General features: G+C 40.5%; 1 protein-coding gene across 3 annotated transcripts in view; it reads left to right on the top strand.

Moving 5' to 3' along the window:
* Window positions 1-16,079, top strand: part of pard3ba (par-3 family cell polarity regulator beta a) — a 134,788-nt gene that overhangs the window by 88,009 nt on the left and 30,700 nt on the right. For all 3 annotated transcript variants that reach the window (XM_032556984.1, XM_032556983.1, XM_032556985.1), the window contains 2 exons: window positions 9,405-9,515; window positions 9,698-9,991. In XM_032556984.1, coding sequence (XP_032412875.1) covers window positions 9,405-9,515; window positions 9,698-9,991 — 405 coding nt within the window. The remainder of the gene's footprint in view (window positions 1-9,404; window positions 9,516-9,697; window positions 9,992-16,079) is intronic.

The raw sequence follows: 16,079 nt of genomic DNA, 5'->3' as shown, positions 1-16,079 counted from the left end.
GACGTATGTTCTGTCTATCTTCCTGCCCCTGAAATACATCCAGAGCATGACCTCTGCTGTCCAGACAGAGAAGGTTAAGTGAGTCTTGTCCAAAGATGTGTGTCTCGCTGGGAAAAGCCAGGAGGCTAACCTTGTCGATGCCCGTCTGGAGCCACACTGCCTTTTAACCAGTCTACAGCTGTAAAAAGGTTAGAGACTTTAAACTTTGGAAAGCTGCATGTGAGTTTCTTGCAAACAAAGTGCTGGTAATATGTTTTTTGCTGTCACTGGCACTAATGACAGGGTTGTGTGACTCCACCTCCAAGGTTGCAGAGTCTGAGGGGCAGCTCAGTCAAATTTTTTTCTGATGCATGTTTACATAAAAAGTCAAAATGTAATGAGACCAGTCAGTGTGTTTTCATACCTGATAGTGCAGTAGACTGGGTTCAATTGTGGACCAAAATTGCAACGTTTGTTAAATTGTCATGAATCAAAACTTCCCTGTGATGGCGCTCCATCAAGAGCTACTGAAGGAAATGACACAAAACCCTCTGAAGAAGACGTAAGCGCAAGTTCCTGCTTCACAAAATGTAAACAAAAATGTCGTAGCATCAGACTTTAGGGACTGTAAGATTGAATTTTTGTCTTTGGTAAAAGATCAAGAGCCAGTTGTCCTGCTAGCGCTAGATTCTCATGTTCGTTTTGGTTGTATTTACCCAGAATGCCATATGCTTTTAATCCACGCCACTTCGAACTGAGTTCACTTGAACCAAACTGAGACCCAGGTTTGTATTTGGACCAGAATTGGATTTTCAATTTTCCATTCACACCTCCTCAAACAAACTGCAATTTCAAGGCAAACAAACTAGAGTTTGATTAAAGTGGACCAAACATGACTGGTGTTCATGAACAAAACAATAAAAAATTTCAACAATTTGTTCCGTGCCCTTGAGCAAGTTGACTTGTGTGCTGAGGTTTGGCATCTCAACACCACTTGAATTTTTGTTGAATAGTTTTAATGACTAATGCTCCATAATTCATGTGTGTTGTGTTATTTGGCGTTAACGGCTATTAAAATGTTACTGAAGGAAACTTGATGATCACCAGTTCACATTCCCTCTAAACTTGTGCTGATCGAATGTGGACATAGAAGAACAGCATTGACCAGAGGCTCATTCATGTAGGAGAAAGGTCACAGCTAGTTTCTATTTACAGTCCATACATTTGAGGTAAAACGAACACAACTAAAGTGGGAGTATGAGACGTGTAACCCAGCGGCCTTGTTAAATATTAACAGCTCCCCTGGTAGACGTGGGGATGGAAATGGAAAGACAAATTGCTTCAGGGGGACAGGTTTTTATGTGTTGTTGCTCATATATGCTGCACATCAAAATGCAGACCATTAAAGAGGGAACATATTTCACCAGACAGATTTCCAGGCTTCCTTAGGCCTGGTAAAAATCAGCTTCTTGTTCTACATTTTGCTTGGTACTGGGTTCTGGACCTTCACCTAGTGAGACATGATTGTTTCCTGGAGCCGCGGACTCTGTTGAAATGTTAAACAATTACATCTGATTTTACCCAATCGCTAACGTTTGGGTAAAAGAGAGAAGAGCTTAACATCTTTCCCAGTGATAAAACATATTAAGCATTCCTGTTGATTCTATTTTAATTGTTTAATATTTGGCGAGCATGCGCTGAAAGGCTTTGTCCACTTCCTCTGCTGTCATTGCTAAAACTGACAGGCTGACTACAACTCTAAAACAGTGCAGAAAATGGATGTCATCGTTCACAGCTTCTCCCTCTTTTGACTGATTGACCTGGTTGAAATTAATCCAGCTCAATGGGAGAAATCCCAGATGGAGTACTGAAGGGAGATGAGAATTGAGTGGAATTGCATAGGAATGTAATAACCCGGCTAAGGGTTGTGGAAAATTCTTGTATGGAATTTGATTTGATATTTTCCAAAGTAGGAGTGAGAAATGAAAACTGTTTGGAAAACTATTTATTCACCTCATTGTCTAAAAAATCCAGCCCTCCATTTATCCGTATATTGTTCTATCTGTGTTTATCCATCCAGCCACCTGTTGTTCTGTCTTTCAGTCCTCACATCCTACCGTTCTTGCGTCCATCCATAATGTAGTTTTTGCAGGTTCTATAGTTAAAGTTTGGCCACGCCAACAGAAATTTACTGTAATATTGTGTAGTTAGAGTTTGAAAATGGGCTCAAAAACAACTGAAATGTCGTGAAATTTGGAAAAGTAGAGAATTTTACTGTGAAAAATATGTAAGAACCAGGGCTCTCCACAACCTCTCTTCCCCACTTCTTTGCTTCTTATTCTTTTATCGCTTCTTTTGTCTGACTGAAGTATCTATTCTCCAGGGACTGGCCAGGCGTTGATTAAGACAAGCGCTCCATATCCGCCTCCAGTTCCCCTGGGAACAACTTGCTGTGCATTCATACCTGTCTGCCTCAATCTTCTCTCCTCTAGGCGTTAAATTAGACTAATTTAGAGTCTATATTAAAATGATTGCCTTCCCCTGTCTGCGATTATGATTTTGGCTACACCAGTGCTTCTTTGGCAAGGGAAATTAGGCAAAAAATGTTCACATAGAGAAAGTGTATATATCTGAAAGTGTTTAGTCTAATTTCCCAAGTCAGCTATCTCTGTATTTTTTAGATGGTAAGATAAAAACCAGCAAATATATCTTCCACTCCCATCTGCCTTCTTAGATCTCTACATTATTAATACCGTCTAAGTGAAGCTTTTTTATCTACAATTAGCAACGGGTGGATCCAGCTGCAGTTTCTCTTTTTCTCCCCCCCTCCTAACCAAAGCTCATATCTATTAAAGGAAGCCGATTTGGGTCCAATTGCCGGTGCATATGGAGAGGAATTCAGATGAATAGGTTTAATTACGCCTTGTGGGGGAAAACTCACAGGCCTGCTGGCGGATCTGCATTATCAAGCAAAGATCAGGCTTCTTTTTAAAGAGGTGCAGACTTGCTTGTGTTGTTGTCAGTCAAAGCCGGCTTGCAGAGGCCTTTTGTGACCTTGTTGTTGGGGCCGACATTCCTCATGTAGCCCGATCCTCGGTTCAACAAGGAAATCGCACCAATATTAAAGAGGGAATGTCATTCCGTCTATTTGGAGCTTGAAATAGTTTCCGAGCGGCACGTTGCCAGTACAGGAGAAGGCGCTGTTACATCACAGCTCTCTGTTGTGTTAGTCTCTGCTTCTCTTTATATCTAACTCTCCTTTTTTCTATTATTTTTTTTTTTGCTTCTTTCAGCCCATTCTCACAGTCTCCATCTTTTTCTTTACAGGAAGCTCCGCTGAGATAAGTGTGCTCTTCTCCAAATACATGCAGAGCAATCTAATTACTGTGATAACATTTCTGCTTGGCTGATTAACTGTTCTCTCTGTGCCTCTGAACGTAGCTGCATTTGGTCCATATATTCCTAAGCTCCTTACTCCGCCCCAGCCGAGCCGAGCTCCGCTCTCGCTGGAGCTTTGCCTCACCAATCCGTCTCTCTTCTATTCTCTCATCTTTCTTTCTTCGTCGTCTGTTTTCTTCCTTGGCGTCTTTTGCATGCATTGTCTAGAACGGATGGAAATTCGGCAAGCCCTCTTCCTTATGACATGCTCATTTAATTCACTTTGTTCCTGAGTCATTCTTTTCTGCTTTCTTTTTTTACACCTTTTCTTTGTGTTTTGACTCTCCAAGGCAAATCAGCTTGTTTTCACATTTGCTGTAAACCACCTGCTGCTTCCTCCTTTCTAAAGAGCATCAAAAGTATCTTGTTGTTCTCTTTGATGTTAGTTTGGGTGTTCAGTTTAAAAGCATAATGCTTTTAATTGTTAAATCAATCAGATGGAAAATAAAGTTTTTGGGAAAATACATATTTTGGCAACAGTCAGCTTGATTTAGACTCTTGAAGGATAATAAAAAGGTTGTGTGTAGAGTGGAGTGACACGCTAGTTAAAATCCAGGGTTTCTGCAAACTGCCTGTATGCGCAATCTGGAGGTTTGCGTGCAGCGTACACTAACCTAGTTTAACTTATGTGAAATACAAACAATCCTCAAGAAATGGTAAAAAAAAAGATGCTTTGCATCAGATTTAACTTAAGCTAGTTTCCATCTGTAGTCCCTGAGCAGATGAGTTAATAAAAGTTGAATATCATAAAATATACATTGAAAGTTCCCATATATATTTGGAAAATACCCAATGCATGAAAATGCCTCGTTGAGTCATTTTTCTTTATTTTTGTCTATTTTTGGCATGGATTGTTGGATTATTTTGTTGCCAGCGCAGTGGCAGGAATCCATTCGCATTGTAACCACGGTGGAAAAAGTGATGCAACAACCAGCGCAGCAAACGGGACCCAGATGTTCTGCCATTCTGTTCTTGAACCACTTGAACCAATTGGGGAACTGTCACGGTCCTTACGGAGAACCACATTCTGGACGTTTTTCTTATCGCACTTGTGGTTTTAGGAACTTGGGATGATTTGAGCTTTGTGATATAGTGCGTTATTCTGCTGGAGGTAGCCGAAGGAGGACGTGGTCAGAACGGATGTAGAATGGTGGGTTGTGATGTTCAAACCAAGCTCAGCTGACAGAAAACGGTTGAAACTGTTCAAAAATTTCTCCCATACAGTTAAACCTCGAACTCAACTCTTGATTTAACTCTTGAGTCGGACCTTAATCTATGGAGTTACTGTCACCTGATTGATCTACTGTTTGTCACAACAAAATAGAAGGTGAACCTGTATATGCTGGGTGTATATATATATATACATACAGTATATTTATTTATTTATTTTTCCCTCCCTATAATGCTTACTCTACCTTAGCAGCAGACACCCTTCTCACATTCTCTGCCGCCCACTGACTCCCTGTTTCACCAGAAAGTAGAGCTTATTAAGACGGCACAGAACCACACATCTATATTCTTTTTGTCACAATTACAGTGAACAAAGAATATTAAGAATAGAAGAGAGGTGAAGATTTACAAGACATTTGTGATGCTGTTTATTCTCCACAGATGAGCAATTTAACTTCAGGATGCTGTTGGTTTTTTAGGTAAAATCTTTCTCTTGTGCTCTCTCCTGCTCTTTTCCCTCCTTCCCAGAGGGCTAATTGCTCAGGTCAGCTTGGTGACACCACAGCACTTGGCTAGCTGTGATCTCAGTTACACACAGAGCCTCATTAGAGCACAGTTAACTGTACGCATGCCACTTCTTCCTCTGCGCTCCTACCCAGACGAGAACGGCAGTAGCTGTAGTTATTATCTAGACTCCTACCAGTGCTTGGCTTCGCAGCAAGTTTCCAGAGCAACTGCTTGATTTTGCACAAATTAAGGTTTTGATTTGGCAGGATGTGTCTGTGGAAATGTAAATTGGAATTGGGAAAAGAAAAAAACGAATGCTTATTGAAAATCAAAATCAGCGCCTCCTTTGTGCAAGAAAGCTTCATGTGTGATTATTCCACACATTTTACAGGTAGTAAAGTTATTAAGGGCATACATGATTATCGTTACGTTTCTTTTCAGTTATATCTGGGCTTGTCGCTCACAGCATGCGATGACCAAAACTGAGAAATATATGAAAAAGCATGAAGGAATAAAAAATGAGCACAAGGAATGAGAAAACAGATAAAAGTTGCTACAAACTGATAATGTTATGTTGGAGACATCAAACTCCAGTATTAATTCATGACCCAGTGTCCTCCCAAGACTAAAGTACCGGTAGTAATAATGTGCCATGTTCTCCGCTGAAGTAGAGGAAGAGAGTCTGAGATCTTTTATTTAGAGACTTAACAGACCGGCACCATACAGAGAGAGTATGGTATAAGTATAAGTGCTCTTCTGTGGTCCAAGTCTGCTATGAGACTTGGACCACAGTCTCATAGCAGACTGTGGTCTGCTATGAGACCACAGTCTGCTATGGACTGTGTTTTTTAAAGACTGTAAAAAACACAGTCTTTTACTTGTGTTAAAAGACTGTAATTCAAAACAGTAAAACAAGAATTCAACCAGAATATTTCATATTTCGGAGTCACAGAGTAATGATGCACATCTCACATTAGTCCACTTAATCAGTCCATGCTCTACACATGAAGGTTTTTACTAAATCACTTCCATGCTCAAGTTTTTAGTTGTGGCTGCATGTTGCAGGTTTGGACTGTTCCTTTCACTAAATTCAATATTGTAATTGCATCATAATCCTAGGATTAAAAGTTGTTCAATGGGTGAGAAGAAGTTTATCCTCTCCAGCTGTTTATTTTTATTGAGCTTTTCTATTTTCCTGCATTGTAGACATTGCCAGCAAAAGCGCTCACTCCATCCAAAAACAGCTGTGAATCATTTAATTCTTTTAAGGTTTTTTTTGTCTTTGTGTCTTTAAATCAAAAAAGATAAATATAAAACAGTATCTGAGTTCTGATGCAGTTGAACAGATCACCATCGTCTCTTTGCTGGGCTGCTGAGGTGATACTGGGGCGACAGCAGGGGAGTCAGGCTAATGACGACAGAGACACACTAATAATGGTTCCTAGTAGCTCCTGTGACGGTGGGGAGCATATTAAATGGGACACCAGATCAGCCTGACTCACTCCAAACCCCCTATGTCCCACTAATGAGAGTTTGATGGAGTGGTTGTGTAGGTAGATGATGCTAAGCTAATGAGATGTCCTATCCTCTGTTGACTGTGTGCAGCTCCCTGCAGAGTAGCCCAGTTGATGTGTATAGCTGTCTTCTCCAGTGTTACCAAGAAATGCAAGCAATGTTTTTTTGTTGTTGTTTTGTTTTTTAATAAATTAATTTATTGCAGCTCCTGTATTTACAGCCTTGTTTTCATACGTGTGGGCATTTGTGTCTGTATGTGATTTTGCCCTTTTATCGTGAGACGCTACAGGAAATTAACTGTCAGATTTCTGAGTGACAGAGAAAAGCCTGACTTAATAAGCCAAGGAATGATTTGTGTGAAGGTAATAAAAAAAAATGAACACAGAAGGAGAAAAGGAAAGCATTGCGCCGTCTTTAGCAAACGGTGTGAAAACTGGGGACTCTTTGGTGATGAATAAGTGATAAGGCGATGGGAGAGTGGGGGATTTCCACCTCTCATGGCAGGTATGTCTCTAATTGGATGTCCCACCCCCATCCCCCGTCTCCCGATAGACAATACAGTGAGAAAAAGAGAATTTCCTAATTAAAGCAGTTATAATGACGGGTCCAACTGTAGACCTCTGCTCCCTCTGAATGTTGATTACAGAGCTGTGTACAAGATAAACCTGAGGATTTAGTCAATCATTTTTTTTCCTTTTTTTTTAATATGTTCATTAATTCTCCATCGACTTTGAATAGAGCTGATGTATTTTTCTGACTTTAATTATTTCTATATGTTTTTACTGAGGTAACTGGTAGTCTGCTTTTGGCTGCAGCTTTATGTGGGAGTGCTTAAATCAAAATAGTCCCAAGTGGAAAAAAACCAAACAAAACATGCTGCAGCAGCGCCCACACTGACACTTTGTGTCTCGAGGAAGAAGTCAGGTTTATAACATTAACATTAAAGCTGCAAGGGATTAGAGAAAAATAAGAACAAGATTCCTAAAACGCCTCAAAGATCCAAATTCAAATGTAATGGATGCCAGTTTTACTTAAAGTGACACTACACAGATTATATATATTAAGCTTGGAGTGCCAACTTTGACTATACATTGTTGGAAGGACAGAAACTAAAACAGAATGGCCCAGATGAAGCAGTGTAAATGGGAGTAATGTGATAATGTGCACACAGGTGTTTGAAACCAAAACTGTGGATGTTTGTACTGCCAGAATGGAGGCAACCAGAAAACATGAAAATTAGCATTAGCATAACCGATCACAGCATGTTGGAGTGGCTCTGATACATTAGTTCTGATTTGCTTCTTTTGTAAACATATGTTCAGATTTTTTCGGTTGAGATGTTGCATATTTGGAAAATTATTTTCCACCATGTTTCACTGAGAAAATCTTCTGTCTTGTCTTTACTTATATAAAAGAAATCTCACATTTCCTCTAATTATTAAGAACCATCATGATTTTGTAATGATATAACGAAATACTGAAATCTGAAAAGGAATCAAAAGCCGTAGCATCATCTGAAGAACAATACTTTGATTTGACAGTGTGTCTTTGTTTGTTTTTTCGCATCAGACCTGGCTAAACTCTGAATCAACACCAGCTAATCTGGTTCACTGCCTCTGCTTGCTTTCTCGCTGTGGAAAAAATAACCCATGTGCAGTGTGAGTACCTGACCTGTGTTTGACAACAGTGACCCATACAGGCAGGAGTGAAGCGAGTATATGATCTGAGAATAACACTAATTGGTTTGCAGGATGCTGCAGGGCCAGCATGGTGTCTCTGTCCGGGTTTCCGCTTGGCCAGGCTGCGCCGGTTAGCATTCAGGCCACGTTTCCGCCTGTAGCCGTAATGAGAAGTGCCTCGCTGTTAATGAGATAAACACAGACATTAGATTGGCTCAGCAGGAGCTCGGAGGGAAGGAGAGGAACGGAGATGTGGATTTGGAGGAGGCAACGTGGAATGAGGATGGGGAAATATGAAATATTAAGCAGAAAAAGGCTGAGTTAATTTACTGTGAGTGTGAAGTATAGCTTCATTATAACTTCTCTGGAGGTGATGAGTACATTTCAGCTGCAAAATGAGAGAATAAGCACTTCAAAATGATCATGATAGTTTATGAAAAAAGAGCACAACACTGTAGCTCAGCAGATATTTCAAAACAACTATTGAATAAAGGAGCTGGAATGAGTTTCTCTCTCTGTCTACATATGAATGGATGTGTCAAAATTTAAAAACTGGATGCAAGGTGCTTTATGTGAGCACCTTTCATTAACATCTGCAAACTCCAGGGAAGGAAGAAAGAGAAACAAAAAAGAGAGGAGGGAAAGAAGGAACAAGAGAAATATAACAAAATGCTAAAACACAAATTTTACCAACAGTTTTTGTCTAGTTTCTAGAACAAATATGTCTAGGTAGGAATAAAAGGAGTAGGATGGAAGGAAAGACAAAACTTTTAGATGATGGGGTTGTCTGCAAGAGTGGAAAAACAAGCATCCAATAACGTGTTTTGGATTCATCCTCTGTTCTGGATCCAAATGGATCCTGAGCTAAAATGTCCTAAAATCAATTTTCAGATTTCTTTTTTCCTGGGTGATGTTTACCTTGCATCAATTTTCATGAAAGTGAAACGACGAATGTCTGAGTTACACAAACGTGACAAAAGATGGAAAGAAAAAACACAACAGAAGAAACAAATGATTCCAAATGTGAGATTTTTCTGTCATTTTGTATGTCTGAGTCACAGAGTGTCACAAAACTGTTATATTTAGTTTTCAGCTGCCTTTCTTTGTATCCTGCAGGTTTGGTAAGAAGAAGGAGGACAAGAGCAAAGATCCGGCAAAGGGATCCAAGAACCGACTGGAAGCGCTGAGTGAAGAGGAGCTGGACAGGATCCCTGACAGCAGAGAGAGGTAGGACACTCACACACTGTGTGTGTGTTGGGTTAAAACACCTTTACAGACAGGAAGTTTCTGAGCTCTGAAGCTCTCTGATTACTTCATGAGTTTTGAGCTGTCTCGCTCCTCTTCTTCACTTCATCACCTGTAAGAGGGTTTAATTCTCTGGCCGTGCGTCGTGTTTACCTCTCTGATAGCAACGAGCCCCGTTATGCCGACGCCCGCTCTGGGTACACAACCCCTGACCAGGCCTCGCTGCCCAGCATGGAGGACGACGACAGCGACCCCAACTACGCCCGCATCAACGACTTCCGCCAGCCGCCCTCACCGCTGTCGCTGAGCCGCACGCCTTCCCCGGCGATACCACGAGGGGGGCCGACCCAACCTCAGGCCTCGTTTGAGGACATCAACGGACTCTACGCCAAAGTGAACAAATCCAGACCGCCGCCGCAGCAGCAGCAGCAGCAGCAGCAGCAGGCCCCTCCAGACAGGTGAGAGTTCATCTTTTTACCTACAGAGAGCGTGTTGTGCAGTTTTTCCTGCTGTTATTGTACAGTGTTGCTTTTGCACATCCTCTGCGTAAGAGCGAAAACAAAAGGTCACATTCCTACATGCGCGGTCTGCTGAGCCGGATGAATGTATAAAACATGAGGCCAGCACACTTTCACAGCAATGCAAGGCATGATTTATGCAAACTTCAAAGATATATTGTCAAAAATGAGGTATTCTTTCTGGAGAATGACTGAAAACTTTACTTAAAAAAAACAACATAAAAATGCATAAAAGTGAGCAGATATGCACATAAAAATTTAAGTTCACTACAAAGTGTAAAATAATTCATTTTTACAGTCCAGACCCTTCATTATTTATTTTAGTTGTTACATGAACTATTCATATTTATTATTGAGTGAAAGAAAGGAAAATAATACACAATCACATATTACCAGAATGAAAACGCAAAATAGTAGAATGAAGTAATAACTTAATGACAACTGTCACAAAAAAAATAAAATAAAATCAGGGTGGTTGACCACCTTGTGAAGTTATACGTTAGCGTTCTTTTTATGAATAAGACATATTTAACCTTGGAACACATCAGCATCAAATTATTATCAGTAGCAAGACTTTGAAACAATTGTGTAAATTACTGTGTCTATTTCGAAGAAAGAATCACAGACTAGACGAGCCGGTTGCCATGGAGTACAAGAAGCTGAGCATCCTGGTGATTTATGAATATTAAATCCACTGTTCAGACATTGCTTTTTTTATACTTTTACCCAAATTTCAGCTTAAATAGCCCCGTGTTGCCATGTCAGAAAGGAACAGTGGGATGTTTCAAAGTAATTTAATGATAAAATCAATTGATTTGAGGAAAAAAAACCTATTATATAGTGAAATATTGGATGTCACAGGACTTCATTTTAAGTCTAACAAAGGTTTCAGACTTGCAGACACGCTGCTTATTACTTCTGAGGGTTTTGAAACCTTAACTCGCAGCTACTCTTGTATGTGAGCGAGGAAAAAGACGAGAAAGCCCACCGAGGATTCTAATGCAAATTCATAATTTCCTGTGTGAAATAATACAGGCCACATTAAAACTTCCCTCAACTTAAACTCCCTGACAGAAATGACTATTGACTTGCAAATCAAACGCTAAGCCCCAGACGCCCGATCTCATCCAGAAATAGACGATTCAGAAAAAGAGGGAGAGAGAGAGAGACAGGGCCGGGCGCGGGGAGGAGACAGATGGGAATGGAAAGAAGCAACAGACGGAGGGAAAGAGAGACAAGAGAAAACTGGAGGAAAGACGAAGAGGACGCAAGATGCGAAGCAGAGTAGATTCAGGAGAGAAAGAAGAAGTGACAGAGGAGTAGATGCAGATAAAGAGGAGGGGGGATAATTAGCCACAGTCTAGCAGCCTGACAGATCTGTTAAACCACTTTAGCTCTCATCCACTACTGCTGGCTACTTCATTACCAGCCTGTTTTCTCCCCGTCCTCCATTCCTCCCTCGTACTCGCTCCGTTTCTGTGGATGTGTCACCTCTCTGGTTCTCCCCCTCGTCGTTGAAACAGGGCGGCTTCAAGCGTCAGAATGATGGATGACAAACACTCTTTAGCTTGTTAACTCCACACGTATCAGCATCTCTAGAGACAGAGATCTTTAATATTAAATTAAAAGACGGTGACTCCGCGCAGGTTTTCTAAAAGTAAAACCAAATTGTGGTGAACGAAGGAGGGGTTTAGCCGTTTTGACGTGGCATTCAAGAATAAAGACGATAATTGTGGTGTTGCAAAATGATGCAAAGGACTTGAAATGACACCAAACAGGAAAACTGAGCTGCAGCTTTTCCTCACTGGAGGACCTGAAGACAAAAGTGCAAACTATAAGTTTTGGAATCACTTTCTGATTTTATTCATAGGAAATATTGAGCGGTAAACATTGTTCAATCACTATAAAGTGAAGCATAATTTTATCTGTCACATTTACCCATGAGTGTGTTAGATTGGCAGCTTTCTCTTTGATATTCATGGAGTCATTTTTAATGAGAGATGCATAAAAATTCAATCATAATTCTGTATTTAAATGAAAAGTTTACCAAAATTATCATATAAGGGCAAGTAATGTCTGATGTCAGGTATAAAAAGACTTTTACAAATGTATTTCTATCATTTATTACTTTTAAAACAATGTTTTTCTTGTTTTGATTTTAAAACATATATACAGTTTAGACGTATTTCCATCTAAAAAAGTGTTTTCTGTAAAGAGCCAAATCTGCTCATTAAGAGGGACAATAATCCAAAGTGCAGCTCCTCTGAATGGGTTAAAAAAAAGAATGAAATCCAAGCTTAGGAGTGGCCTAGTCAAATTCCAGGCTTCAATCAGATTCAGATGTTGAGAGGTGACCTTAAACAAGAGTCTCTTAAAGTGTCATAAATCCCTTAAAGCACCCAATAAGTCACACAGTCAGAAATAGACGCTGCCACCAACATGTACTATATTGGGTAAGAAGCCTAGCGTAGCCTAGCAACAATGCTGTGTGCGGTCTGCCGTTTTTAACCACTGCAGGACAAATTACAGCTTGCCGCTGATGTACTGTAAATTTATGCAAGCCTTTTACATCTCTGGTTGACCTTATGGTCCACCAATAGTCTGCTGCAGGCGAGCTTTTCCTTTCACATCTTACAGTTTTAATGATATAGTTGCAAATGTGCTCATTAAACATGTAGAAGATGGCCGACGAACGCAGCCCATCTTTGTTGCTAAATGTGCCTCTGCATCAGTGCGCTGATTGCCTTTGCCTGCAAAGTTTGACTAACTGAAACATGTTGGCGCCCCCCTCACTCCCCACCCTCTTCCCTCTCAACAGTAGTGGACTCGCAGCTCTGTCTCCCTAATTTACTGTCAGACATTTTCATTAGGCCCTCAATGGCAGGTGTGTACGCTGATGAGCGTCACATTTGATTAGAGCTTTGCTAGAGGCTGACCTGTGGAGAAAAAAGGTTGGCTATGCTTGTCAAATTTTATTAGCCAGAAGGCAGTCTTTGTAGCTGGAGCGAGCGAAAAAACGGGGAGACGAGATGAAAGGGAAGCGAGAGAGCGGGAGGTTAGAGTGCAGAGATGTGAAGGCACGTGAAAGATGTGTTGTTAAAGCCAGAGAAAAGGAAGCCCAGGGTTAGCTTGTCGGCTACATAAGTGACACATCTGGGAGCGCGTTTCCGCATTTCCGCCATGGTTCAAGCGCTGGCAGCAGGATTACATGCCTCTAAGTTTACCTGACACTGCCAGGAAGTAGGCATCTTAAATCACTTTGGACAGGTGTGACTAATTACTGAAATATTATCAGACAATGCTACACAATCCATGAGACGCTGATTTGTGTGATTTCACAGCTCTTTAGGAAAAAGCTTCACTGGCATCTAGACGGTAGCTAAAATATGTTAGCAAAATATATTGTTGTTTCCTGCCAGGTCGCCTCAGCCTGAGGACGAGCGGAAATGAAACGCTCACTTTAGAGCAAGACGTCATCAGTAATGGATGCACATTAAGCTCCTCTCTCCTTTTTACTCGCGTTCTCTCGTTTCAGCTTGCAGGATTTACAGAGTTTGAAAGTGTTTTTTTCCAAAAACACATGTTTTATATGGTTTCAGACGCTTCTGGTCATGTTTTCTGGAAATAGTTGGGTAGTGTGAAGTGATTACTTGAAATTTCTGGAGTTGGAACATTTGCATGCAGCTGTTGCTTCAGTCATTCAAAACAGCTTTTTTTTTTTTTTACTTTTTCTCACTTAACTATTATGACCTGCAGTTCTGCTGACATCCACAGGGAAACAAAGATGACTGATAAGGAGCTTTGGTTGCTCTCTACATTGATTTTAGACTTTATTCTCTGTTGTTATATACCTTAAAGAATCAGTGAAGTATCGTTTTTGGTTTAGTTGGATAATCAACTAGATTCTATAAGGCCTTGAAACCTAGCGGCAGAAGCAGTATCATCATAAACAGGCATCCTTTGTTTTACACCAGACAATCCAAGAGTGTTTTTGCTGAAAAATTCCAAATTTAGCCTCATCAGATCAAAGCAAACAATTCCTTTTAAAGCCCCCAAAAGGTTGAGCAAACCCCAAATGTTTGCGTTTGTGATGGTAGAACATAAGCTGGTTTTATTTTTGTGTCTTCTTTTTATTCATGCTCACTGGAAATGTTGGCAAAACACATTATATTTGTATCCCAGGACAGCAAGAAGTCAAAAAAGTAAAGTAAAAACAAAAAAAATATTGGTTTAGTTATACTATAGAGGGATTCCAGGGTTATTCATGATAGATTTGACTAAAAACTATTATTTCTCAACATAACAGTAGAAATTAAATCTTTTTTTTTTTGGTGAAGTCATGGCAGTGCAAAAACATATTATACTTCTTCTATTATTGATGATTTGTGTAATTATTAAGAATTCTTCCTCTTTTTGGATTTAGGCGTTAGAGTTGAAGGAAGTAAAATCTGTTGTGTTTTCAAAAAGTTTGTATGAACCAGATGAACTGTAGCCAGGGATAATGTGGACAGTTCAGCAAGGCAATCAGAACATCTTTTAAGCTTTGAGCTTCTCTGAGTCGCCGTCTGGCTCCAGTGTTGCACCAAGAAGTCAGACAAACCTCACTGTTTGATGTGAGGAAAATCCAAGCCCAAACTTTTTCCTCAAATCAGCCGGCCACAGCCTGAACAAGTCGCTAAATCAGCCAGCAGCAGCACACGCTTCCTAATTAGTCTGCCCTCACAGAGCCTTGCACCGCAGGATAGGAGGCTTTACTCAGACTTTCTCTCACAAAACTGTCGCTTTTATTCTCACTAGAGATAGTTTTGTCTTCTGGTCATTTCTAAGTTTCCTGTGTTGGTCTTTATGTTCTGTTTTTTCCCTCATACCTTCTTTTTCTCCCCATTTAATCTCAATCTATTTTCTGTGCCAGTTATTCTTCCTAGTCGGACATGTTACCTTCTCAAATAAATGATGAAATAAATGATGCAAAAAGCAGTGATTGGACATAATGCTGAGTACTATTTTATTACACATGTGGTCATTGCAGTGTGCAGTGATCAGCCTGTGGTCCTGCTTTGGTCTGCTCCTAGTAAATCTCCAAACTCTTGCACAGATTTTGCTTCACAAACCCGAAACCTTTCCTTCAACTAAACTTTCCAGTTAGATGTTTGGCTACATCTCTGTTAAAAGGCTGAATTTATGGCATGTAAGCAAAACAAATATGATATTGTGAGAGGAATTTTAGTATAACTTTTACTTTTTTGAATTGTTATTAAAATAAATAACATTTTTAGTAATATTCTAATTTACTATCTAAGAAAAAATGTGCAGATGGGTGATTGGACACACCAGATTCACTCGTTCAGCCATCAGTGCTTCTTCACAAACCTCAGCCACCTCCAAAATCACTCTTCACTCACGTTTTATCCAGAATCAGCCTCTGTCCTCAGCCATTAATATGATAATATTTGCCGTTGTCAGTGATGGAGGCCGGGGTGTAATGAGATAATTACAGTGTTGTTTCATTTGGAGAGCGACACGAGCGCTCAATCAAAATGGCAGACCTAATTACGAGCCCAGGGATTGGCTAATGGGATCGTTGGAAGACGGGTGGCGTCGAGAAAAAAAAGGAGAATAAAACCTAGACAACTTGCATCTATGCTCTGAATCTGTTTGTTTGTGTGGAGGTGATACTGGTTGGTAAATTTAACAGATAAATGAGACAAAAGCTTTGTTGTTATGTTTAGGTTTTTGTGCCTAACAGGCAGGCTGATGACCGTCAGTATGCAGCAGAAAAATCTGCACAGGAGTTTCACTGCAGCACAGAGAGTTGCCCCCTCTTGGCAGAATATCAGGGCCAAGTTTTGTGCCAGCAGATGCACACACACACACACACACACACAGAGATTTGTGCAGCATGGGAGCAACACTTGGAATCTAAACATAGTGGCTCAGAAGTTTGAGTGACTCAGCCCGTCCGTCCCCAGTGAGACAACTGGAAGACGGGCTGCATGGAGTGAGCGTACGTGCGCGCGGTGAGAAGCAC

This window comes from Xiphophorus hellerii, chromosome 24 (assembly GCF_003331165.1).
Source record: "Xiphophorus hellerii strain 12219 chromosome 24, Xiphophorus_hellerii-4.1, whole genome shotgun sequence".
In the NCBI taxonomy this organism is placed as follows: domain Eukaryota; kingdom Metazoa; phylum Chordata; class Actinopteri; order Cyprinodontiformes; family Poeciliidae; genus Xiphophorus; species Xiphophorus hellerii.
Note: the sequence above shows the minus strand (reverse complement) of the source record. Positions and strands in the feature narration are given on the sequence as shown.